At 44.4% G+C, this 25,818-nt stretch overlaps 1 protein-coding gene across 1 annotated transcript in view; it reads right to left on the bottom strand.

The window, feature by feature from the left end:
* Positions 1–25,818, bottom strand: part of LOC311110597 (serine/threonine-protein kinase 32C-like) — a gene marked incomplete at both ends in the record, with an annotated part of 166,378 nt that overhangs the window by 36,651 nt on the left and 103,909 nt on the right. The window contains one exon of the mRNA XM_084153116.1: positions 17,853–18,004. Within this exon, the coding sequence (XP_084009242.1) occupies positions 17,853–18,004 (152 nt within the window). The remainder of the gene's footprint in view (positions 1–17,852; positions 18,005–25,818) is intronic.

Consider the following 25,818-nt stretch of genomic DNA (forward strand, 5'->3'; position numbering starts at 1 on the left):
GGCAGATTTCCTGATATAGCTCCATTTCTCCGGGCTTAGCCCCACACTCTCAGGGGGCATTTTGATTGGCCATCTCCAGTCTCAATTTCCTGCTCTCTATATCCGAAAAATGGAGCGCCATGTTCAGAGTGAGCGAAAATCATCCCATCTCACCGGGACATCAGTTCACAACAGAACACTATATATACAAAAATATGTGGACACCCATTCAAATTAGTGGATTTGGCTATTTCAGCCACACCCGTTGCTGACAGGTGTATAAAAACGAGCACACCGCCATGCACTCTCCATAGACAAACATTGGCAGTAGAATGACCTTACTGAAGTGCTCAGTGATTTTCAACATAGCACCGTCATAACATGCAACATTTCCAACAACTCAGTTCGTAAAATGTCTGCTCTGCTAGAGCTGCCCCGGTCAACTGTATGTGCTGTTGTTGTGAAGTGGAAACGTCAAGGAGCAACAACGGCTCAGCCGCAAAGTGGTAGGCCACACAAGCTCACAGAACGGGACCTCTGAGTGCTGAAGCGCGTAAAAATAATCTGTCCTCGGTTGCAACACTCACTACCGAGTTCCAAACTGCCTCTGGAAGCAACGTCAGCACAATAACTGTTCGTCGGGAGCTTCATGAAATGGGTTTCCATGGCCGAGCAGCCGCACACAAGCCTATGATCAACATGAGCAATGCCAAGCGTCCGCTGGAGTGATGTAAAGCTCACTGCCATTGGACTCTGGAGCAGTGGAAACACGTTCTCTGGAGTGATGAATCACGCTTTACCATCTGGCAGTCCGACGGACGAATCTGGAAGAACGCTTCCTGCCCCAATGCATAGTGCTACTGTAAAGTTTGGTGGAGGAGGAATAATGGTCTGGGATGTTTTTCATGGTTCGGCTAGGCCCCTTAGTTCCAGTGAAGGGAAATCTTAACGCTACAGCATACAATGACATTCTAGACGATTCGGTGATTCCAACTTTGTGGGAACAGTTTGGGGAACAGTTTGTGGAAGGCCCTTTTCTGTTTCAGCATGACAATACCCCTGTGCACAAAGCGAGGTCCATACAGAAATGGTTTGTCGAGATCAGTGTGGAAGAACTAGACCTGCACAGAGCCATGACCTCAACCCCATCGAACACCTTTGGGATGAATTGGAATGCCTACTGCGAGCCAGGCCTAATCGCCCAACATCAATGCCGACCTCACTAATGCTTGTGGCTGAATGGAAGCAAGTCCCCGCAGCAATGTTCCAACATCTAGTGGAAAGCCTTCCCTGAAGAGTGGAGGCTGTTATAGCAGCAAAGCGGGGACCAACTCCATATTAATGCCCATGATTTTGGAATGAGATGTTCGACGAGCAGGTGTCCACATACCTTTGGTCATGTAGTGTATCTGCCTGACGTCAAAAGGAAAACACAGATCAATTGATAAAATTGTCTGATTTTTTAAAAATATGACTACCTTAATGAATATTCTCCATAATATTTCTGTTTAATATTTCTGTCTGAAGCATTGGTTCAGAAGAAGTTCTTATGGATAACTTGCAGGGATTGGCAGAGATCCATGCTAAACACAATTTCTGACTTGCTGTGATCCGCATTGTATAAGGTTATTGTAAGTCAGTGATATCATCTATAGCCTAGGGGTAAAGTACAGCCTCTTGAAGCCAAAAACAGCATGACATTGGAGGATTTCCACCAAAGACCTTTCATCTCCTTCAGACCAAGAGCAAACCCATGCAGTATCCATCCGTCGACAGCCTGGTGACATGTCCAATAGAAAATCATCAGACCAAGCTAACAAACCTAACCTGTGCAAGACGACGGTCCCCCACTCCAAACACACACAGCATCAACAGATGGCCAGGCTGAGATTGGTTGAGATGGTGTTTGCTGTCCACAGGTCCCTATTATTGTCACCCTATTATCACCTCCTTGTCATCTCCTGATCCCGAGCAGCATCCAACTGATGGTGAAGGCCCTCTGTGGCAGCCAGTGTGATGCCAGTGTTATTAGAGCCCATGTTCTGAGTCTCCATGGCTGAGATTAGAGCAGTTTCCACATCTCCTTCACTCAGTGACAGGTACACTGTCAGACGTGGAGCTGACATCTGAGCCGTATGAAAGCATGGAGAGTGATAGCGTTGTCATTTCCAAGGACCGAGAGAAAGAGAGTGAGAGAAAGTGAGAGTGATCATTCCAGATTAATGTTTTTCCAAATACAGCATGTGTATTCAAAAATCAGAGCACACACACAATGTCTGTAAAAAATTGTTCAAGGAGAGGCCAAGAACGCAGCTAACACAAATGGATGGGACTAATACAAGTTAGTGAAAGAGGAAAATTATAATGTGTGGGACCAGACACAATGGAGTTCTTCAACTGTCTCCTTTTATCTCTTCTCCCATGGACAAATATATTACAGAAGTTCAAGTTCAGACAAAAAACTATGAAAGAGAACGTTATGAGGAAGCGGTTTGAGAATGGACTTGTCATGGGTCAAATATGCCCAAGACAGTTGATTGGGGACCTGGCTAAGGCTTGAGCCTTGGGAGCGCTGTGACAGAGCCAAGGAGCAGATGGGCCATGTGGAACAGCCAGGCCAGACTGACTGGGACAGCAGAGCACAGAGGAAGGTTACCATGCTGGAAAAAGTCTGAAAAACAGGCTGAAATAATCAGGCCATGATGAAAAATGAGCTGAGGGAAGCAGAGGGAGAGGACAAATGTGAGAGAGAGAGGGATGCAGGGGAGAGAGAGTGAAAGAGAGATGGGGGTGAGATGGGGAGAGACAGAAGTAGAGCGAAAGAGGAAGAGAGAATGGATGAGAGAGAGAAACTGGGCTCTGAATGTGGTCTGCTTTGTGACTGTGGCCTAGATAGTCTTGTGATAGAGAGAGAGACAGCTTGTCTGAGGCTGGATCACAAGACACACCTGGCTCCTCTGAGGATCCCTCCAACAACGAAGTGAATGAGTGAGCGCTGCCTCTCGCCCTGAGGTCCCCCGCCTAGTCCCCCCCTGTTACCCCCTCTGGTCCCTTCAGCACACCCCTCTCTCCACCCCCACTGGCCTTATTTCACAAGGTGCAATTCTGATGGACGTCCTGCAGGAACTTAAAATGGTAAGGTGGCTCTGGAAAGTTAAAGTCGCAGAGAGAACAGAACACCACTAATGGTGAGGTGGCTTTGGAAAGTTACAGAGTCCTGTAACTGTGACGTTAACTCCTGTGACGTTCTATGTCTACAGCAGACTGCAGAATAAATGTGTTTGTAACAGCGGAAGACAAAAGCTAAAAGGACTAAGCCCTCTGAGGAAATATCCTTCAGTTAGTTTTATGGATGCCAACACATCCTAAACTGCCACCAGCGGTGGTTCGCCAATTAGGGCGTTAGGGGTGGCACCCCATTTGTGATTGGCCTCCCCCCCCCAAAAAAGATATTTACCCAACAAATATATATTATATATATATATATATATTCCATGCTGTCACAGTCACTAGCCCATTCAAGCTTAACATCCTTGTCATTTATCTCCCTCCAGGTTCCCTTGGAGAGTTCATCAATGAGCTTGACGCCTTGATAAGTTCCTTTCCTGAGGATGGCTCACCCCTCACAGTTCTGGGTGACTTTAACCTCCCTACGTCTGCCTTTGACTCATTTCTCTCTGCCTCCTTCTTTCCACTCCTTCCCTCTTTTGACCTCACCCTCACACCGTCCCCCCCTACACACCAGGCAGGCAATACGCTTGACCTCATCTTTACTAGATGCTGTTCTTCTACTAATCTCACTGCAACTCCCCTCCAAGTCTCCGACCACTACTTTGTATCCTTTTCTCTCTCGCTCACCTCCAACACTACTCACTCTGCCCCTACTCAGATGATAATGTGCCGTCGCAACCTTCGCTCTCTCTCTCCCGCTACTCTCTCCTCTTCCATCCTATCATCTCTTCCCTCTGCTAAATCCTTCTCCCTCCAATCTCCCGATTCTGCCTCCTCAACCCTCCCTCACTGAATCTTTTGACTCTCTATGTCCCCTATCCTCCCGGCCAGCTCGGTCCTCCCCTCCTGCTCCGTGGCTTGACGATTCATTGCGAGCTCACAGAACAGCGCTCCGGGCAGCCGAGCAGAAATGGAGGAAAATTAGACTCCCTGCGGACCTGTCATCTTTCCACTCCCTCCTCTCTACATTCTCTTCCTCCGTTTCTGCTGCTAAAGTCACTTTCTACCACTCTAAATTTCAAGCCTCTGCCTCTAACCCTAGGAAGCTCTTTGCCACCTTCTCCTCCCTGCTGAATCCTCCTCCTCCTCCCTCTCTGTGGATGACTTTGTCAATCATTTTGAAAAGAAGGTTGATGACATCCGATCCTCATTTATTAAGTCAAATGACACCGCTGGTCCTGCTCACACTGCCCTACCCTATGCTTTGACTTCATTCTCCCCTCTCTCTCCAGATGAAATCTTGCGACTTGTGTCGGCCGGCCGCCCAACAACCTGCCCACTTGACCCTATCCCCTCCTCTCTTCTCCAGACTATTTCCGGAGACCTTCTCCCTTACCTCACCTCGCTCATCAACTCATCCTTGTCCGCTGGCTATGTCCCTTCCATCTTCAAGAAATCGAGAGTTGCACCCCTCCTCAAAAAACCTACACTCGATCCCTCCGATGTCAACAACTAAAGACCAGTATCCCTTCTTTCTTTTCTCTCCAAAACTCTTGAGCGTGCCGTCTATAGCCAACTCTCCTGCTATCTCTCTCAGAATGACCTTCTTGATCCAAACCAGTCAGGTTTCAAGACTGGTCATTCAACTGAGACTGCTCTTCTCTGTGTCACGGAGGCTCTCCGCACTGCTAAAGCTAACTCTCTCTCCTCTGCTCTCATCCTTCTAGAGCTATCTGCTGCCTTTGATACTGTGAACCATCAGATCCTCCTCTCCACCCTCTCCGAGTTGGGCATCTCCGGCGCGGCTCACTCTTGGATTGCGTCCTACCTGACAGGTCGCTCCTACCAGGTGGCGTGGCGAGAATCTGTCTCCGCACCACGTGCTCTCACCACTGGTGTCCCCCAGGGCTCAGTTCTAGGCCCTCTCCTATTCTCTCTATACACCAAGTCACTTGGCTCTGTCATATGCTCACATGGTCTCTCCTATCATTGTTACGCAGACAACACACAATGAATCTTCTCCTTTCTCCCTTCTGATAACCAGGTGGCGAATCGTGTCTCTGCATGTCTGGCAGACATATCAGTGTGGATGTTTGGATCACCACCTCAAGCTGAACCTCGGCAAGACGGAGCTGCTCTTCCTCCCGGGGAAGGACTGCCCGCTCAATGATTTCGCCATCACGGTTGACAACTCCGTTGTGTCCTCCTCCCAGAGTGCAAAGAACCTTGGCGTGATCCTGGACAACACCCTGTCGTTCTCCGCTAACATCAAAGCGGTGACCCGATCCTGTAGGTTCATGCTCTACAACATTTGCAGAGTACGACCCTACCTTACACAAGAAGCGGCACAGGTCCTAATCCAGGCACTTGTCATCTCCCGTCTGGATTACTGCAACTCGCTGTTGGCTGGGCTCCCTGCCTGTGCCATTAAACCCCTGCAACTTATCCAGAACGCTGCAGCCCGTCTGGTGTTCAACCTCCCATGTTCTCTCACGTCACCCCGCTCCGCCGCACACTCCACTGGCTTCCAGTTGAAGCTTGCATCTGGTACAAGACCATGGTGCTTGCCTGCGGAGCTGTGAGGGGAATGGCACCTCCTTACATTCAGGCTCTGATCAGTCCCTACACCCAAACGAGGGCATTGTGTTCATTGTGTCCCCCTACCTCTGCGGAAGCACAGTTCCCGCTTGGCCCAGTCAAAACTGTTTGCTGCTCTGGCACCCCAAAGGTGGAACAAGCTCCCTCACGACACCAGGACAGCGGAGTCACTGACCACCTTCCGGAGACACTTGAAAACATACCTCTTTAAGGAATACCTGGGATAGTATAAAAGTAATCCTTCTACCCCTGCCCCAACCCACCCCCACAAAAAAGAAATGAAAACAAGTATATATATATATATATTAAAAACATACAATAAAAAAACATAAATAATAAAATAAACATTTAGAACGAAAAAAGAAGAATAATAAAAAAAAGATTACAAAAGACCAAAATAAAACAAAAAAATTAAATCAATTGTAAAGTGGTTTTCCCACTGGCTATCATAAGGTGAATGCACCAATTTGTAAGTCGCTCTGGATAAGAGCGTCTGCTAAATGACGTAAATGTAAATATATATGGATTATGTTTTAAATGCTCATAAAAGTGTGGTAAATGTGTACATTTTCCTGTTTCAAAAATATATTGTTAAAAACAAGCTGTTTAGTTACTTACTACTGTGCCCCTCAGTGACTGTCAGCTATGGCAGCTCCGCCTCCATTGGGCACACAGGCCGGGCGAACATTGCTTGAATAGTTTTTCAAGCTATTTGCTATGAGGGGGAACTGCCCCAATGAAATCGCAGGATTTCATAGTATAAATTATAACAGTACAAATTAAATGGACTGGCCTGGGGCGCTCAAATGTCCGTCCGTTCAGTCAGAACTTCTAGGTCTGCTCTGGTCTCCTCCTCCCAATGAGTCTCTTGAACCAGACGGTTTACTTCCGCCTGTGAGGGACTAGATGTGCTCTATCAGGTACAGATAGCGCTAAATCTAAACATTTATTTATTATCTTGTAAATAATAATCATAACAGTCATACAGTAGGAGCCTGGGACCTGATAAACCAGACAAGAGTCAAAGGACAGAGGGATACACTAGCTAGACCCTTCTCATCGCTGATCTGGTAAGACAAAAAAATTTATTGTCTCCCCCAATGTTGTTTATCAGGGTCTACTGTAGTTGACAGGGTGACATGTTTTTTGGACTAAAACAGCATAAAACCTGGTGTATCAGAAACCTGCTGCTACCGTATCTTATGACCGAAAAGAGCTTCTGGACATCAGAACAGCGATTACTCACCTTGAACGCAGGGCCAGACGGATTACCAGGACGTGTACTCCGTGCATGCGCTGACCAACTGGCAAGTGCCTTCACTGACATTTTCAACCTCTCCCTGTCTGAGTCTGTAATACCAACATGTTTCAAGCAGCCCACCATAGTCCCTGTGCCCAAGAACACTAAGGTAACCTGCCTAAATGACTACCGACCCGTAGCACTCACGTCTGTAGCCATGAAGTGCTTTGAAAGGCTGGTTATGGCACACATCTACAACATTATCCCAGAAACCCTAGACCCACTCCAATTTGCATACCGCCCAAACAGATCCACAGATAATGCAATCTCTCTTGCGCTCCACACTGCCCTTTCACACCTGGACAAAAGGCACACCTATGTGAGAATGCTATTCATTGACTACAGCTCAGTGTTCAACACCATAGTGCCCTCAAAGCTCATCACTAAGATAAGGACCCTGGGACTAAACACCTCCCTCTGCAACTGGATACTGGACTTCCTGACGGGCCGCCCCCAGGTGGTAAGGGTAGGTAACAACACATCCGCCACGCTGATCCTCAACACGGGGGCCCCTCAGGGGTGTGTGGTCAGTCCCCTCCTGTACTCCCTGTTTACTCATGACTGCATGGCCAGGCACGACTCCAACACCATCATTAAGTTTGCCGATGACAAATTAAGTGGTGGGACTGATCACCAACAACAACGAGACAGCCTATAGGGAGGAGGTCAGAGACCTGGCCGTGTGGTGCCAGAACAAGAACCTCTCCCTCAACGTGATCAAGACAAAGGAGATGATTGTGGACTACAGGAAAAAGAGGACCGAGCACGCCCCCATTCTCATCGACGGGGCTGTAGTGGAGCAGGTTGAGAGCTTCAAGTTCCTTGGTGTCCACATCACCAACAAACTAACATGGCCCAAGCACACCAAGACAGTCGTGAAGAGGGCACGACAAAACGTATTCCCCCTAAGGAGACTGAAAAGATTTGGCATGGGTCCTCAGATCCTCAAAAGGTTCTACAGCTGCACCATCGAGAGCATCCTGACTGGTTGCATCACTGCCTGGTATGGCAACTGCTCGGCCTCCGACCGCAAGGCACTAGAGGGTAGTGCGTACGGCCCAGTACATCACTGGGGCCAAGCTTCCTGCCATCCAGGACTTCTATACCAGGCGGTGTCAGAGGAAGGCCCTAAAAATTGTCAAAGACTCCAGCCACCCTAGTCATAGACTGTTCTCTCTGCTACCACACGGCAAGCGGTACCGGAGGTGACTAATTTGTATACATGTAGACCAGAAAAGCCACATCCCTGATTGGCAGATGAGTGGCAACCCTGATTAGAAGCACCTGCTGCTGATCGGTTGTTCTCTAAACATGCTGTTTTGAAGAAAAAATGTGTTTTACCTACACACTGAAGAAGGCTGTAAAGCCGAAACGTCTGTGTAAGCTATCCCTGATGCAGTGATAAAAAAAATAATAATACATTTAAGTAAGCATTATGCAACATCTTTTTGTTTATCTGAATTCATGGGTTTTACGCACCAGCCAGGCTTCTGGGAGAGCGCGATGGTTCTCTTTTGATGTTTGTTGGGTTCTCCCCTGGTGCACTCATTCGTTTGTGAGCTGGCTGCTCGTTCTAAATAGTATAATCTATTCTGTTGAAAACAATAGCAGCATGTGCAGCAGTGGCCATTCGTCTTTGACATGCAAAAGTGTATTTCTGCTGTTGTTCAAATGCACAGGTCGCTTTATATACAGCGCATTCAGAAAGTATTCAGACCCCTTGACTTTTCCCACATTTTGTTACGTTACAGCTTTATTCCAAAATGGATTAAATTGTTGTTTTTTTCCTTCTCATCAATCTACACACAATCCCCCACAATGACAAACCAAAATCAGGTTTTTAGAAACTTTAGCAAATGTATTCAAATGTACTCAGTACTTTGTTGAAGCACCTTTGTAAGCGATTACAGCTTCGAGTCTTCTTGGGTATGACGCTACAAGCTTGGCACATCTGTATTTGGGGAGTTTCTCCCATTCTTCTCTGCAGATCCTCTCAAGCTCTGTCAGGCTGGATGGGGAGCGTCGCTGCACAGCTATTTTCAGGTCTCTCCAGAGATGTTCGATCGGGTTCAAGTCCGGGCTCTGACTGGGCCACTCAAGGACATTCAGAGACTTGTCCCGAAGCTACTCCTGCATTGTCTTGGCTGTGTGCTTAGGGTCGTTGTCCTGTTGGAAGGTAAACCTTTACCACAGTCTGAGGTCCTGAGCGCTCTGGAGCAGGTTTTCATCAAGGATCTGTCTGTACTTTGCTCTGTTCATCTTTCCCTCAATCCTGGACTAGTCTCCCAGTCTCTGCCGCTGAAAAACATCCCCACAGCATGATGCTGCCACCACCATGCTTCATCTTAGGGATGATCCCAGGTTTCCTCCAGACGTGACGCTTGTCATTCAGGCCAAAGAGTTCAATCTTGGTTTCATCAGACCAGATAATCTTGTTTCTCATGGTCTGAGAGTCCTTTAGGTGCCTTTTGGCAAACTCCAAGCGGGCTGTCATGCCTTTTACTGAAGAGTGTCTTCCGTCTGGCCCACTCTACCAAAAAGGCCTGAGTGGTGGAGTGCTACAGAGATGGCTGTTCTTCTGGAAGGTTCTCCCATCTCCACAGAGGAACTCTGGAGCTCTGTCAGAGTGATCATCGGGTTCTTGGTCACCTCCCTGACCAAGGCCCTCTCCCCCGATTTCTCAGTTTGGCCGGGTGGCCAGCTCTAGGAAGAGTATTGGTGGTTCCAAACTTCTTCCATTTAAGAATGATGGAGGTCACTGTGTTCTTGGGGATCATCAATGCTGCAAAAATGTTTTGGTACCCTTCCCCAGATCTGTGCCTCGACACAATCCTGTCTCGGAGCTCTACGGACAATTCCTTAGACCTCATGTCTTGTTTTTTGCTCTGACATGCGCTGTCAACTGTGGGACCTTAAATAGACAGGTGTGTGCCTTTCCAAATCATGTCCAATCAATTGAATTTACCACAGGTGGATTCCAATCAAGTTGTAGAAACATCTCAAGGATGATCAATGGAAACAGGATGCACCTGAGCTCAATTTCGAGTCTCATAGCAAAGGTTCTCAATACTTATGTAAATAAGGTATGTCTGTTTTTAATTTTTAATACATTTGCTAACATTTCTAAAAACCTGTTTTCGCTTTGTCATTATGGGGTATTGTGTGTAGATTCATGAGAAAAAATACATAATTTAATCAATTTTAGAAAAAGGCTGTAACGTAACAAAATGTGGAAAATGTTAAGGGGTCTGAATATCTTCTGAATGCACTGTATCTTCTCAAAGAAACTACTGGTAGTTTGAAAACATAGCATGGAGGTGATCAAGAACCCGATGGTCACTGATAGAGCTCCAGAGTTCCTCTGTGGAGATGGGAGAACCTTCCAGAAGGACAGCCATCTCTGCAGCACTCCACCAATCAGGGCTTTTTGGTAGAGTGGGCCAGACGGAAGCCACTCTTCAGTAAAAGGCATGACAGCCCGCTTGGAGTTTGCCAAAAGGCACCTAAAGGACTCTCACCATCTTGCGCCCCAGGTACTCAGCAAATCAACAGCCGCCGCTGGCTGCCACCCAGGGCTTGTTATGACTATTGTGTTTGGGGTAAAGCCTAATTTATCTCAAAGTCTACCAGAGCTTTGTTCTGTTCAGCCGGGAATCAATATTCTTAATGGACATCGAGGAGGACAGGGTGTGCATCTATTCTCACCACAGTGACTGCTCTCTCTCTCTCTCTCTCCGAGAGGATGGATTGACAGCGGAAGACGACTGCGGCTCAGCGGATCCCACTGATGACTCACCCTTTGTGAGACCTTATAACCCTCTTAAAAAGTGTCTCCAAAGCCGTAGCTCACAGAGACAACAAATATCCCAGTGCTCAGCGCTGACACATTCACTCCCTCTTGCTTCGCTTCTTCCTCACTTCCCCACATGGTTGCTGGGCGTCTCACTTGGTTCAGCTTTCAGTGCCTCTATCCACATCCCCGGGGAATCTGGCCAATTGTGTTTGAGAGTAATTTGTTGCAATGTAATGCTTAAGACAAAACCTTGCTCTGGTAATGATTAACACTGGAAAGTGCAAGGGATCAACTTCACTGCATACATTTACTGCATGTAATACTGTCCGTCTGGGTAGAGGAATATGACCTCCAATTTAGAAATACAAATTGATCGAGGAAAAGAAAGCATCTACAACTACCTATGCTGTGATGGCTTATGGGCTTTGGGTGGATTTTTTGCGTGCCGCAGATAGATAATACTTTCAAGGTGGCTAATCCATTTAAATATATCCCACTCCTACACATCATACGGTATCTATCATCAGCAAGTGAATGGCCACGGCAATTACTGCATGCAGCAAACTTGACAGTCCTCCAGGCTGAAGCAGTCTTGTTCTAGTGATGCGGATTCAGTGCCTAGCTTTACAGATTCCCTCCAATGAATGTTCTCTGAAGCAATGGATGGAGCTTCTTCAAAGAAAACCAGCAGAATCCAGGACATAATGAAAGCAAACTTAGGATTCAAAACAGTGTGTGTGAGATAGAGAGAAGAAAGCAAACCCAATAACAGTGAAACTCTATTTTGACAAAGAAAACAATGCCCAAATTCCTTCTTCACAATGCCTTTTACCCCGCGCCTCTGCTTTCCTCTCTCTCCCTTGCCTTCGCTGTGATTTCAGGAATCATTACTTTCCATGATGGCTGTTTCTCTAATGCTCCCTCTCTCTGGCTTTGTATCAATAAAACAACTCCTACTAATCTTAATAAAAACTGGCGTTCTCATGAGTTGCATCCTCTGATATTTACTTTGGGGAATATAGGCACCGCAGTTCCCAGAATTCCTGGTTGGCCCATCTTCAGTCCATCAATAATGGAATACGTCATTGCTCAAACCCAATACTTGACATGCCCATGGATACTGCCAATGTTCTGCAAGTCAGCAGGGAATTATCATGTGCAGCGGCATACCCACACACAGTACTAATTCAACTCCTGATCATTACACTGTGCAGATTGCATCACCAAATATAGCTCAACTTCATTCTCATGTACGGCATCCATATTAGGAAGTCCTCATGACCTGATTGACTAAAAGCAAGTAAAAGTTAATGAAAGAGAGTTTCCTATTTAAACAGGAAGTTATGTTATTATGCACAAAATGCAGTAATAGTCACTGTGAATGGGGATGGCATTTATGTAGACCTACAGTACCAGTCAAAAGTTTGGACAACTACTGATTCAAGGGTTTTCCTTTATTTTTACTATTTTCTACATTGTAGAATAATAGTGAAGACATCAAAACTATGAAATAACACATATGGAATCATGTAGTAACCAAATAAGTGTTCAACAAATCAAAATATATTTTATATTTGAGATTCTTCAAAGTAGCCACCCTTTGCCTTGATGACAGCTTTGCACACTCTTGGCATTCTCTCAACCAGCTTCATGAGGTAGTCACCTGGAATGCATTTCAATTAACAGGTGTGCCTTGTTAAACGCTCAAATAAGCAAAGATAAACGACAGTCCATCATTACTTTAAGACATGAAGGTCAGTCAATGCGGAAAATTTCAAGAACTTTGAACGTTTCTTCAAGTGCAGTCGCAAAAACCATAAAGCGCTATGATGAAACTGGCTCTCATGAGGACCACCACAGGAAAGGAAGACCCAGAGTTACCTCTGCTGCAGAGGATAAGTTCATTAGAGTTACCAGCCTCAGAAATTGCAGCCCAAATACATGCTTCACAGAGTTCATGTAACAGACACATCTCAACATCAACTGTTCAGAGGAGACTGCGTGAATCAGACCTTCATGGTCGAATTGCTGCAAAGAAACCACTACTATAGGACACCAATAAGAAGAAGAGACTTGCTTGGGCCAAGAAACACGAGCAATGGACATTAGACCGGTGGAAATCTGTCATTTGGTCTGGTGAGTCCAAATTTGAGATTTTTGGTTCCAACCGCCGTGTCATTGTGAGAGTAGGTGAACGGATGATCTCCGCATGTGTGGTTCCCACTGTGAAGCATGGAGGAGGAGGTGTGATGGTGCTTTGCTGGTGACCCTGTCTGTGATTTATTTAGAATTCAAGGCACACTTAACCAGCAGCGCTACCACAGCATTCTGCAGCGATACACCATCCCATCTGGTTTGCGCTTAGTGGGACTATCATTTGTTTTTCAACAGGACCCAAAATACACCTCCAGGCTGTGTAAGGGTTATTTGACCAAGGAGAGTTATGGAGTGCTGCATCAGATGACCTGGCCTCCACAATCACCCGACCTCAACCCAATTGAGATGGTTTGGGATGAGTTGGACCGCAGAGTGAAGGAAAAGCAGCCAACAAGTGCTCAGCATATGTGGGAACTCCTTCCAGACTGTTGGAAAAGCATTCCTCATGAAGCTGGTTGAGAGAATGCCAAGACTGTGCAAAGCTGTCATCAAGGCAAAGGGTGGCTACTTTGAAGAACCTACAATTTTAAATATATTTTGCTTTGTTTAACACTTTTTTGGTTACTACATGATTCCATATGTGTTATTTCATAGTTTGATGTCTTCACTATTACTATACAATGTAGAAAATATTAAAAATAAAGAAAAACTCTTGAATGAGTAGGTATATCCTAACTTTTGACTGGTACTGTATATACAAAAACAACCATTCCCAAAGCAAAATAAACAACAAATCGCTTTATGTCTCTGGCTTCAGGAGGAAAGTCTGAACTCGCTCAAGATATTTTTCACAGAGCAAGCATGATAGGCTCAGTGGGACATCAGATGTCCCCTTCAGACATGCCTAGTAAAAGCCAATTTATGCTTGATCTGCCCTTGTGGTCCGGAGGCTCCGTACAGAGTGTGTGACAATTGTGAAGCCTCCGGAGGCCGAATCAAGCTCTGTACCGCATCGCCGTTCACCTCCCAAATGTTGTAACAATGCGGAGGGCTCCGCATTGACATTAATGTTTGACGGTAGTTGGGGGCGGTACATCCTGTATAAACAGAAACTCACTTCCTTGACAACAAAACATCTTTATGAAACCTCGTGCAGGGATTTCAAAGACACAAAAATGAATTTGAACTCCTAGAACGGGATCGGGGAGGTAATGGGGATAGATGTGTAAAAGAGGTCAATGGGGGATAGAAGGACACTGGATTGGCGCACGTTCAACAAATCTGATCGAACAAAGTGGATATTTGTTAAATCCGTCATGAGTGATGTATTTATTGTAACAGGCCCACAATGTAGTTTCTAAAATCCGATTTGGGTATATTCGGCTGTTTTCGCTGCATAACATTTAAAAGTTGTCCCTTTTTAGGTTTAGAAAAAGTGACTGCTAAATGCTAACTCCAATTCGTATAAGTTGGTAGCATAGTTAGCATACAGAAATCGGTGGTGGTAGTCCAAGTAGTTTTTAACTGTAATGCAGTTGATTTATGACGGTGACATGAACATGTATTGGGGTTGACATCCATACAAGCATTTTTACCTCAACATAGTGGGAAATACACATATAAACAGTAGCCTAAATGTAGGCTAATTTTGCTGAGGGGCAATGGGGAGATTTGGGATGGAGATGCAGGTTGGAAAACAGTGCTGTCTTTTTACTTCATGCTATCTTGGCTGGGCTATGTCAAGCCCCGGGAAACGGACTCCAACATCTCAGAAGAGGTAAGGTCTTGTCTTTTTGTTTAGCCAGTTGCTTGTAATTAGCTGGATGGCTATAGAGATGAGCTCTGAATCACTACGAGTGGTGCAGTGCAGACCAATTTATTGGATGCATATGACAGCTCCCTGAAGCGCAAGAAGTATGAATGTTCTCACTTTTGCAGAGGCCGCATCGCAGTAAATGCTGTACGGCCACTGATTGACCATGCAGAGCCTTTAAGAGTCCAAAACTGCCACTGGAGGGCCAAAACAACCCAAAAAAGGAGTCTGGCCAGTGAGAGCCTGCCTCTGCAGGAAAGATACACAATGAGGCTAGCGTGATTGATACACTCTGTAAAGTTATTTTAGAAACTCTTTGCCGTTCGTTTTCTGGTGGCTTGGCATGGGACCAGGCTTGCCAATATTATTGTACAAACAGTACCGACAGCTGCTCAGGTTTGGGGTCCGTGGGTTTTGAAAAGTAAACTTATCTATCAGTGACGGCGCTAGACAGGAACATCTGTGGCCCACAGGAGGTTGGTGGCACCTGAATTGGAGCGAACGGGCTTATAGTAATGACTGGAGCGGAATTGGTGGAATGGTAACAAATACATCAAACACATGGTTTCCAGGTGTTTGATGCTATTCCATTTTCTCTGTTCCAGCCATTATTATGAGCCGTTCTCCCCTCAGCAGCCTCCTGTGCTGTGGCCTGACAGGCAGGCCGTCACCATGAGGATTTTGGCACATTTCTCCCTTTTGTTGCTCAATCTGGTCAGTTTGATGGTGATGGCAGGTAGCCGCTTGTGGACATGCCTCTCTATCACCTCCCCATCCGTTGATGCTCTTTGTAATGCAGATTTGACAGTCCGCGTATGCTTTTAGAAAAGGCAATCAAAACAAAGGAGAAATTATCCAAACAAGATATTCACCAGCAAAGGGATACAGAATAACGCAAACGTTCTATGAACCGTCCAAAGCGTATACTGGATTAGAGTGATGGAATGTCTTGGGTATTGTTCGGGAGGCTGTACGAGACTACGAGTGCTTGTTGTTTTGTTCCAGTGTAATTTGAGATGGGCTGCCCACTTTCACAATTTCCCTCTGAAGTAGTCTTGAATCTGACTGAGTCTGTAATACCAACATGTTTCAAGCAGACCACCATAGTCCCCGTGCCCAAGGCCTCTAAGATAACCTGCCTAAATGACTACCGACCCGTAGCACTGACGTCTGTAGCCATGAAGTGCTTTGAAAGGCTGGTCATGGCTCACATCAACAGCATTATCCCAGAAACACTAGACCCACTCCAATTTGCATACCGCCCCAACAGATCCACAGATGATGCAATCTCTATTGCACTCCACACTGCCCTTTCCCACCTGGACAAGAGGAACACCTACGTTTGAATGCTATTCATTGACTACAGCTCAGCATTCAACACCATAGTGCCCTCTAAGCTCATCACTAAGCTAAGGATCACACCAAGACAGTCGTGAAGAGGGCACGACAAAGCCTATTCCCCCTCAGGAGACTGAAAAGATTTGGCATGGGTCCCCAGATCCTCAAAAAATTCTACAGCTGCACCATCGAGAGCATCCTGACTGGTTGCATCACCGCCTGGTATGGCAACTGCTTGGCCTCCGACCGCAAGGCACTACAGAGGGTAGTGCGTACGGCCCAGTACATCACTGGGGCAAAGCTTCCTGCCATCCAGGACCTCTATACCAGGCGGTGTCAGAGGAAGGCCCTCAAAATTGTCAAAGACTCCAGCCACCCTAGTCATAGACTGTTCTCTCTGCTACCGCACGGCAAGCGGTACCGGAGTGCCAAGTCTAGGTCCAAAAGACTTCTCAACAGCTTCTACCCCCAAGCCATAAGACTCCTGAACAGCTAATCATGGCTACCCGGACTATTTGCACTGCCCCCCCACCCCATCCTTTTTACGCTGCTGCTACTCTGTTAATTATTTATGCATAGTCACTTTAACTCTACCCACATGTACATATTACCTCAACTAGCCGGTGCCCCCGCACATTGACTCTGCAACGGTACCCCCCTGTATATATAGCCTCCCTACTGTCACTTTATTTTACTTCTGCTCTTTTTTTTCTCAACATTTTTTATTTATTTTTTAATATTTTTTAAACTTAAAAAAAATAAAAAATAATGCACTGTTGGTTAAGGGCTGTAAGTAAGCATTTCACTGTAATGTCTGCACCTGTTGTATTCGGCGCATGTGACCAATAAAATTTGATTTGATTTGATTCGCAGGAAGATGAGGTGCAATCTAAGGAGCACGATAATTCCCGCCTATCCATTCCGCTGCGGTCTGCTTTCTTTGTCGCTAATGGGGCTTTGATGTGCATAGATGCACAAATACAGTGCCAAGCAGAGCAAAGCAGAGAAACTAGAACAAGGATGTGGCTGGCAGATGTACACTACTTGAGGGAATTATAATATTAAAGAAATACACTGGCCCTACTACTACCAGCTCATTAAAAAACCCTCTGCTTATTTTAGTTGGAAGGAAGCTTCTCTTGGAGACTATTTTTTATTTTTCAGTGTTATTAAAACTTTAATCATCGGCAACTTTGGAAAAAAATAAAAACATGCATACACAAGACTTACAGTAATAATTGGCAGTGAGTGCGGGTGCACTTTAGTCTTTGTGTATGTCTCTGCTCAAATTCTTTATGTAATAAAGGGTGTGTATGAAATTATTGATGCTCCCTATATCAATTACTCAGAGGAGATAAACACCATGTGCAATATCATTCTACCAATTACACAGGAGTAAAGTGCTTTGGTGTAATATGCTGTGAACATTGTGCCACCTGCCCAATTATATTTAGAATATGTGCTGCAGAGACACGGAGATGGTTAAATAATGAAACTGGTTCCCTACTTCACCCAGATATCATACTCCTGGGAAGGAAATATGAGGTCTTCTGACTTTACAGTACAACAATTAAGAAATGTGGGGTGCAATGGGCTCGCATTCACACATGGCCCCCCCCCCACCCCCCACCCCCCACACACACACACACACACACACACACACACACACACACACACACACACACACACACACACAGGGTACCAGCAGTGGCATGCAGAACATACAAACAGTATTTAAAATGAAAAAAACACAGGATAATCACCAGAGGTTTACTAAAAAAACATGTTCAATTTCCTGTAGGATCTCTAGCTCTCTAAAGACGTTTCGGACCTCGTCTCGCTCTATGCACTGCTGTTTGTTCATGTACTTCATGGCGTACATCTTCTCTGTGTCCCTCTTCTGCACGATGCACACCTGCAGGGGAGACAAGGACGGAAGAACAGAGTGTGAGTTACCCACTTAGGACTGGAACCAGACTCACATAAAGCAAGTAAAGACAGACGCACACAGACGGACAGGCTTGCACAGGCACACAGACATGCACATGCATGCGCACACATACACACCTTAGTATAAAATGATCTACAGTACAAAAAGGCATGCGACAGAATTGGCTTTTCATAATGGCTGATATTACTGCCCTCCATTAGAATATTTACAATGGGGCTTGGAAAACATGAGGATAAATACAATCGTAAAAACACACAAACAGTCTCCGAACTCATCATGTGCTCATTAAAAAGTTGATGTTTCGTAGAGTGGAGAAATGTCAATGTGAAATGTCAAGAGCAGGACAGGGGGGTATGGGAGGGCAGCCTCATTACTGTAACATCCAGTCATTATGAAGCTATGACCTCAGCTACTGTTACGCAAGCAGTCGCTGCAGAAAATAAACAATGGTTTGGAAAGAAAACTCACTTCTATAAAGAAGTACTAATCTCCAATGAAGAATGCCAGATTCTGGCATTATTATAGAAAATCAACTGTACCTAGTAAAAGATTGAAGTGATCAAATATTATATTAACACACTGTTTATACCTATCCCACACCCAAGAGCAGTAATAAAACAATTCATGCAAGTTTGGAACAATTTCACATAAACTTTTATTTTTATATACTTTATTTTTATTGAAGAATACACATACACAAAAACACAAAACGGGCAGGCAGGTAATAATAATAATAATATGCCATTTAGCAGACGCTTTTATCCAAAGCGACTTACAGTCATGCGTGCATACATTTTTGTGTATGGGTGGTCCCGGGGATCGAACCCACTACCTTGGCGTTACAAGCGCCGTGCTCTACCAGCTGAGCTACAGAGGTACAGCACACATCATACATACATCAGATTAGTTACAGTAACATCATCCTTGAATTAGACAACTTCCAAGTATGGATCCAAAATTAATATTTTAGGCTTGGTAAGGCCATACTCACCCTGTGTTTTGGTAATTGTAATGTTGTATACTACATTTTTGGCCTCTTACTGTTCCAGATAAAACCTTGATATCCGTTTGTCCCATTCCCTAACTGTTTAGGTAGGATTTCTATGTGCAGTGACTGGAACAAATACAGTAACCTCGGCAGGATATTCATTTTAATTGTTGAAATTCTACTACTAAGATCCAAAGGAAGTGAATTCCACCTGTCCAGGTCAACATATTTTCTTGTTGATGGGAACATGATTCATTTCATAAAGTTTTGTTGTATCTTTTGGTAGATTTACTCCAAGATACTTAATGGATGAAGAGGTCCACTGGAAGTTACATCTGCTCTTCAGCTCTTGCTGTGGGTATAATTATATACTAGGGCTTGGGTCTAAGTTAAGCACATACCCTGAAAATGTTCCAAATGTTTGTAAAACATTCATCATTCTAGGTACACTTGAACCTGGGTCTTTAAGAAAAAACAGAACGTCATCAGTATACATGCATATCTTAGTTCACTGCCTCTTAATGTTATTCCCTCTAAGGATGGGTCCTGTCTTATTGCCTGTGCTAATGGCTCGGTGTACAAGAAGAGCGTGGGTTAAAGATTACAGCCTTATCTTGCCCCTCATTTTAGACGTATTGTTTGTGACAAATGTCCATTAATCTTTTATTCTGGCAGTCGGAGATGAATATAGTGTTTTGATGCACTGTATCACTTCTTTGTTGAAATCAAATCTATCCATAACTTGGAATAGATAATCCCATCCCACTGAATCAAATGCTTAATCTGCATCTAGACTGGTTAATATAGCACTTTTATCCTGAGTGATGTGGTCCATGACATGTAGTGTTCTCCTTATGTTGTCCTGTGTCTGTCTATTTCGTACGAAACCAGTTTGATCTCCATCAATCAATTCTGGGTTTATGTCCTCCATTCTTTTGGCTATTATTGATGCATACAGTTTATAATCCACATTAAGAATTGTAATAGGTCTATAGGAACTGCATTCCTTCTTATCTTTACCCTCCTTTGGAATTACAGATATTATGGCTTCTCTCCCCGATGGTGGTAGATCCCCCTCCCATAGAGTCTAGTTCAAACAGACCTGAAGTAGAGGTGCTAGTTGTTCTCTGAAGGCTTTGAACCATTCTGAAAGGAAGCCATCAGTGCCTGGAGATTTGTTTGCTTTTAGATTAGATATTGCATTATTACATTTCTTCAATGGTTATTTCTGAAGTCTATCATTTTGCTGTGTCCCAATTGAGGGGAGATCAAGTAAAAAACAACAACTATATTGTCTGTGTATCTGCCTTCTCTGGTTGCTTGTACAGATTTGTATACTATGATTCAAATGCATTCTGTATTTCATCCCATTTGCATGTAATCATCGTTATTTTAGGGTCTTTTATTTCGAATATTGTATTCTGTGCTTGTTGTTTTCCGAGTCTCCATTCTAGTAATGTTGTTGCCTTTGAGCCGGGTTCATAATATCGTTGTTTCAGGAACCTGAGATTTTTCTCTACTTCTTCACTATAAATCTGATCAATTTCCTGTTTGACCTTTTGAATCTCACGCAATATACACTACATCACCAAAAGTATGTGGACACCTGCTTGTCGAACATCTCATTCCAAAATCATGGATATTAATATGGAGTTGGTCCCCCTTTTGCTGCTATAACAGCCTCCACTCTTCTGGGAAGGCTTTCCACTAGATGTTGGAAAATTGCTGCAGGGACTTCCATTCAGCCAGAAGAGCATTAGTGAGGTCGGGCACTGATGTTGGTCGATTAGGCCTGGCCCGCAGTCGGCGTTCCAATTCATACCAAAGGTGTTTGATGGGGTTGAGGTCAGGGCTCTGTGCAGGCCAGTCAAGTTCTTCCACACTGGGTTTCTGTAATTTCAGCAGTTTCTGTGCTTTAATCTTTTTCTTGAGAGATGATGTGGCTATGATCTTCCCTCTGATAACCACCTTAGCTGTAACCCACAATGTAGCAGGAGATACTTCCCCTTATAATTATTCTCCAGATATAGGTTCAATTCAATCTTTATTGAATAAGTTTAAATGCACAGTAAAAATTCAATATTAAACTGATTATGGCAGTAGGCAGATTATGCAATAGTCACGTAAACACCATTTTTTATTTTAAAAAATGGCTGTCACGATCGTCATAATGATTGGACCAAGGCGGAGCGTGATATGCGTATATCTTTTTAATAGTGTACTGGCAACACGATACAAAATACAAAACAACCAAACGAAACGTGAAGTCCTCGGTTAACAACACAAACCAACACGGAACAAGATCCCACAAAACACAAGTGCACAACAGGCTGCCTAACTATGGTTCCCAATCAGAGACAACAAGCAACAGCTGATTCACGTTGCCTCTGATTGAGAACCACCCCGGCCAACATTGAAACACATAACCTAGAACAGAACATAGAAAACGAAACATAGACACTACACAAAGAAACTAACACCCTGGCTCAACATACAAGAGTCCCCAGAGCCAGGGCGTGACATCGGGGTAAGGTCAAAATCGAAGTAAGCATATGACGATTAAAACATATGGTTTTCTGAGCAATCTTTCGAATTATTAGGACAGGTAAACACCTTAAATCGGCATTCCAGCAGTGTATTTGATCTGCGCATGTGCTAGCACCAGCCAAGCGAGCCTCCCTCTTTAGTGAAGTGAGTTCGAAACAACTGAATGTATGCGTCTTAGAAATAGTTTTCACATACAAACTTTATGTCCGAACTCAGAATCAAATATGATTACCAAAAATACCATGGTCGCAGTGGTAGAACGTTTATTTTGAATGCCGATTTTCTGCATTTATCAGAGTGCCATCAGGTAGCCTAATTTTAGATGTGTCCATGTAAATAGGATTATTAGGGACATTGTTCTTCTTGCAAAGCATGTAAACGTTTTAATCGAACTATAATATTAATCTGATTATCCACAATAATTGCATTACTGTGTGCATGTAACCTCACTCATTGATTAATTGAATGCTGAATTGAATGAACGGATGATCGCTGCATGTGTAGTTCCCACCGTAAAGCATGGAGGAGGAGGTGTTATGGTGTGGAGGTGCTTTGCTGGTGACACTGTCTGTGATTTATTTAAAATTCAAGGCACACTTAACCAGCATGGCTACTAAAACATTCTGCAGTGATACGCCATCCCATCTGGTTTGGGCTTAGCGGGACTATCATTTGTTTTTCAACAGGACAATGACCCAACACACCTCCAGGCTGTGTAAGGGCTATTTTACCAAGAAGGAGAGTGATGGAGTGCCGCATCAGACGGTCTGGCCACCACAATCCCCCGACCTTAACCCAATTGAGATGGTTTGGGATGAGTCGGACGGCAGAGTGAAGGAAAAGCAGCCAACAAGTGCTCAGCATAGACTGTTGGAAAAGCATTCCAGGTGAAGCTGGTTGAGAGAATGACAAGAGTGTGCAAAGCTGTCATCAAGGCAAAGGGTGGCCATTTGAAGAATCTGAAATATAAAATATATTTTGATTTGTTTAACACTTTTTTGGTTACTACATGATCCCATGTGTTATTTCATAGTTTTGATGTCTTCACTATTATTCTACAATGTAAAAAATTGTAAAAATAAAGAAAAACCCTTGAATGAGTAGGTGTGTCCAAACTTTTGACTGGTACTGTATGTTTTAAAGAACAGTTGCTTTCTTTAGTATTTCTTAGACAAGAAGATACAACATGGTACCAGGATTGACAGAACTCGCCTTTGACTCATCCATCATCAAGTTTTGGTCGAAAATGCTTAACGGCGCCAAGAGGCTTCACATCAACTAGCTAACTTTAGCTAACGTTAGCTAACTAGCCACAGGGCTAACGAGACTGAGGTAAAAATAACCACGCCGGAGCTAACGGCGCGTGCAGTGCTTGTAACTAGTAATTTTGCTGTGCGAGCTGGCTAACGACAAGGAGCAGCTAAAGCCTCCAACAGAACTGAAACTTAACGACAACGTTGAAGAGCAATGGAAGCGGTTCAAGCAGCGTTTCACCCTCTATCTGAAAGCGATAGGAGCGGCTGAAAAGACAACGCACAGAAGGTCGCACTGTTTCTCACAGTAGCTGGCTCGGACGACATTGATGTCTACAACAGCTTTCAGCTAACGGATGAAGAGCAAGCAGATTATGAACTGGTATTAGCTAAATTTCAGTCTTTTTGAACTCCCAGAAGAAACAAGACATTTGAGAGGTATGTTTTCAACAGTAGATGTCAGAATGAAACAGACTTGAGGAATTTATTATGGACTTGAAACTGAAATGTCAGTCGTTTAATTTCGGTCAAATTGCAGACTCGCTGATACGAGATAATTGTCATGGGGTGAGAGACAAGGGGCTGAGAGAAAAGTTAGTTGGTGAGAATGAATTGACACTAGAAAGAGCAATACAAAATGTGTGAAGCTAGAGGTGACTCATAGTCGCATACGGTCAATGGTGTTCTTAGTGACACAGTATGCAAAGTGGAGTATGTTAGCAAAGGAAGAGCTACAGCGAAATGGCTAACTTCAAAGGACAGCGCCGACAGCAGTCAGAAGCGCACATCAGGGAACCAGCGCTCGTGCGGCAACTGTGGAGGAGAGCACAGACCTCGCCAGTGCTCAGCATATAGAAAATAGTGTTACAACTGTGGCATGAAGAACCACTTCGCACTTAAATGCAGGCAGCGGAGACAAAAAACAGTGCATTGTCAACGAGGGCCAGGACAACAGCAGTGACAACAAGTACAGTGAGGGGTCTTTGGGTGACCTCTTTGTGGGAACACTCACACTTGCAGGACCAAACGAGGACTGCTACCTACAGTGAGGGAAAAAAGCATTTGATCCCCTGCTGATTTTGTACTTTTGCCCACTGACAAATAAATGATCAATCTATAATTTTAATGGTAGGTTTATTTGAACAGTGAGAGACAGAATAACAACAACAAAATCCAGAAAAACGCATGTCAAAAATGTTATAAATTGATTTGCATTTTAATGAGGGAAATAAGTATTTGACCCCCTCTCAATCAGAAAGATTTCTGGCTCCCAGGTGTCTTTTATACAGGTAACGAGCTGAGATTAGGTGCTCACTCTTAAAGGGAGTGCTCCTAATCTCAGCTTGTTACCTGTATAAAAGACACCTGTCCACAGAAGCAATCAATCAATCAGATTCCAAACTCTCCACCATGGCCAAGACCAAAGAGCTCTCCAAGGATGTCAGGGACAAGATTGTAGACCTACACAAGGCTGGAATGGGCTACAACACCATCGCCAAGCAGCTTGGTGAGAAGGTGACAACAGTTGGTGCGATTATTCGCAAATGGAAGAAACACAAAAGAACTGTCAATCTCCCTCGGCCTGGGGCTCCATGCAAGATCTCACCTCATGGAGTTGCAATGATCATGAGAACGGTGAGGAATCAGCCCAGAACTACCTCAAGAACACCATCCCCACCGTCAAACATGGAGGTGGAAACATTATGCTTTGGGGGTGTTTTTCTGCTAAGGGGACAGGACAACTTCACCGGATCAAAGGGACGATGGACGGGGCCATGTACCATCAAATCTTGTGTGAGAACCTCCTTCCCTCAGCCAGGGCATTGAAAATGGGTCGTGGATGGGTATTCCAGCATGACAATGACCCAAAACACACGGCCAAGGCAACAAAGGAGTGGCTCAAGAAGAAGCACATTAAGGTCCTGGAGTGGCCTAGCCAGTCTCCAGACCTTAATCAAATAGAAAATCTGTGGAGGGAGCTGAAGGTTCAAGTTGCCAAACGTCAGCCTCGAAACCTTAATGACTTGGAGAAGATCTGCAAAGAGGAGTGGGACAAAATCCCTCCTGAGATGTGTGCAAACCTGGTGGCCAACTACAAGAAACGTCTGACCTCTGTGATTGCCAACAAGGGTTTTGCCACCAAGTACTAAGTAATGTTTTGCAGAGGGGTCAAATACTTATTTCCCTCATTAAAATGCAAATCAATTTATAACATTTTTGACATGCGTTTTTCTGGATTTTTGTTGTTGTTATTCTGTCTCTCACTGTTCAAATAAACCTATCATTAAAATTATAGACTGATCATGTCTTTGTCAGTGGTCAAACTTACAAAATCAGCAGGGGATCAAATACTTTTTTCCCTCACTGTACAAGAGTAATGGAACTGACGTTGTGTTCGAACTTGACACTGGAGCACAGATCAACATCATTTCAGAGACTGAATTATTACGGTTACAGGTAAAACCAGTGGTGAACACAAAACAAAGGATATGACTGAAAGCTTACAGTGGTGAAGCAATTGCCACTTCAGGGACATGCACATTGGTGCTGGAGGTAGATTATACATCTCACAAGGTTCCGTTTGTCATAGTAAAGGAAGAAAAAACACCCATCATTGGGTTAAAGTCATGTAACTTACTGGGTCTAGTGGAACAGGTTCATATAGTGAATGGTGAAATGACTAATATTGAGGATGCATATGCTGATGTTTTTCAGGGAATAGGAAAACTCAAGGTGCAGCACAAAATGGAGTTAGATCAGCCAAATATACCAGTGATCCATGCACCTAGAACGGTACCATTATCACTAAGAGACAAGCTAAAAGCAGAGCTACTGAGGTTAGAGTCCTTAGATATCCTAGACAAAGTAGAAGAGCCTACTGAATGGGTCCACTCACTAGTAATAGTTGAGAAGAAAGACGGCTCGCTCCGACTGTGTATGGATCCAAAAGAGCAAAACAAGTATGTAAAAAGGGAACACTTTCAGCTGCC

This window comes from Coregonus lavaretus, assembly GCF_964263955.1.
Source record: "Coregonus lavaretus genome assembly, chromosome: 36".
Taxonomy (NCBI): Eukaryota; Metazoa; Chordata; class Actinopteri; order Salmoniformes; family Salmonidae; genus Coregonus; species Coregonus lavaretus.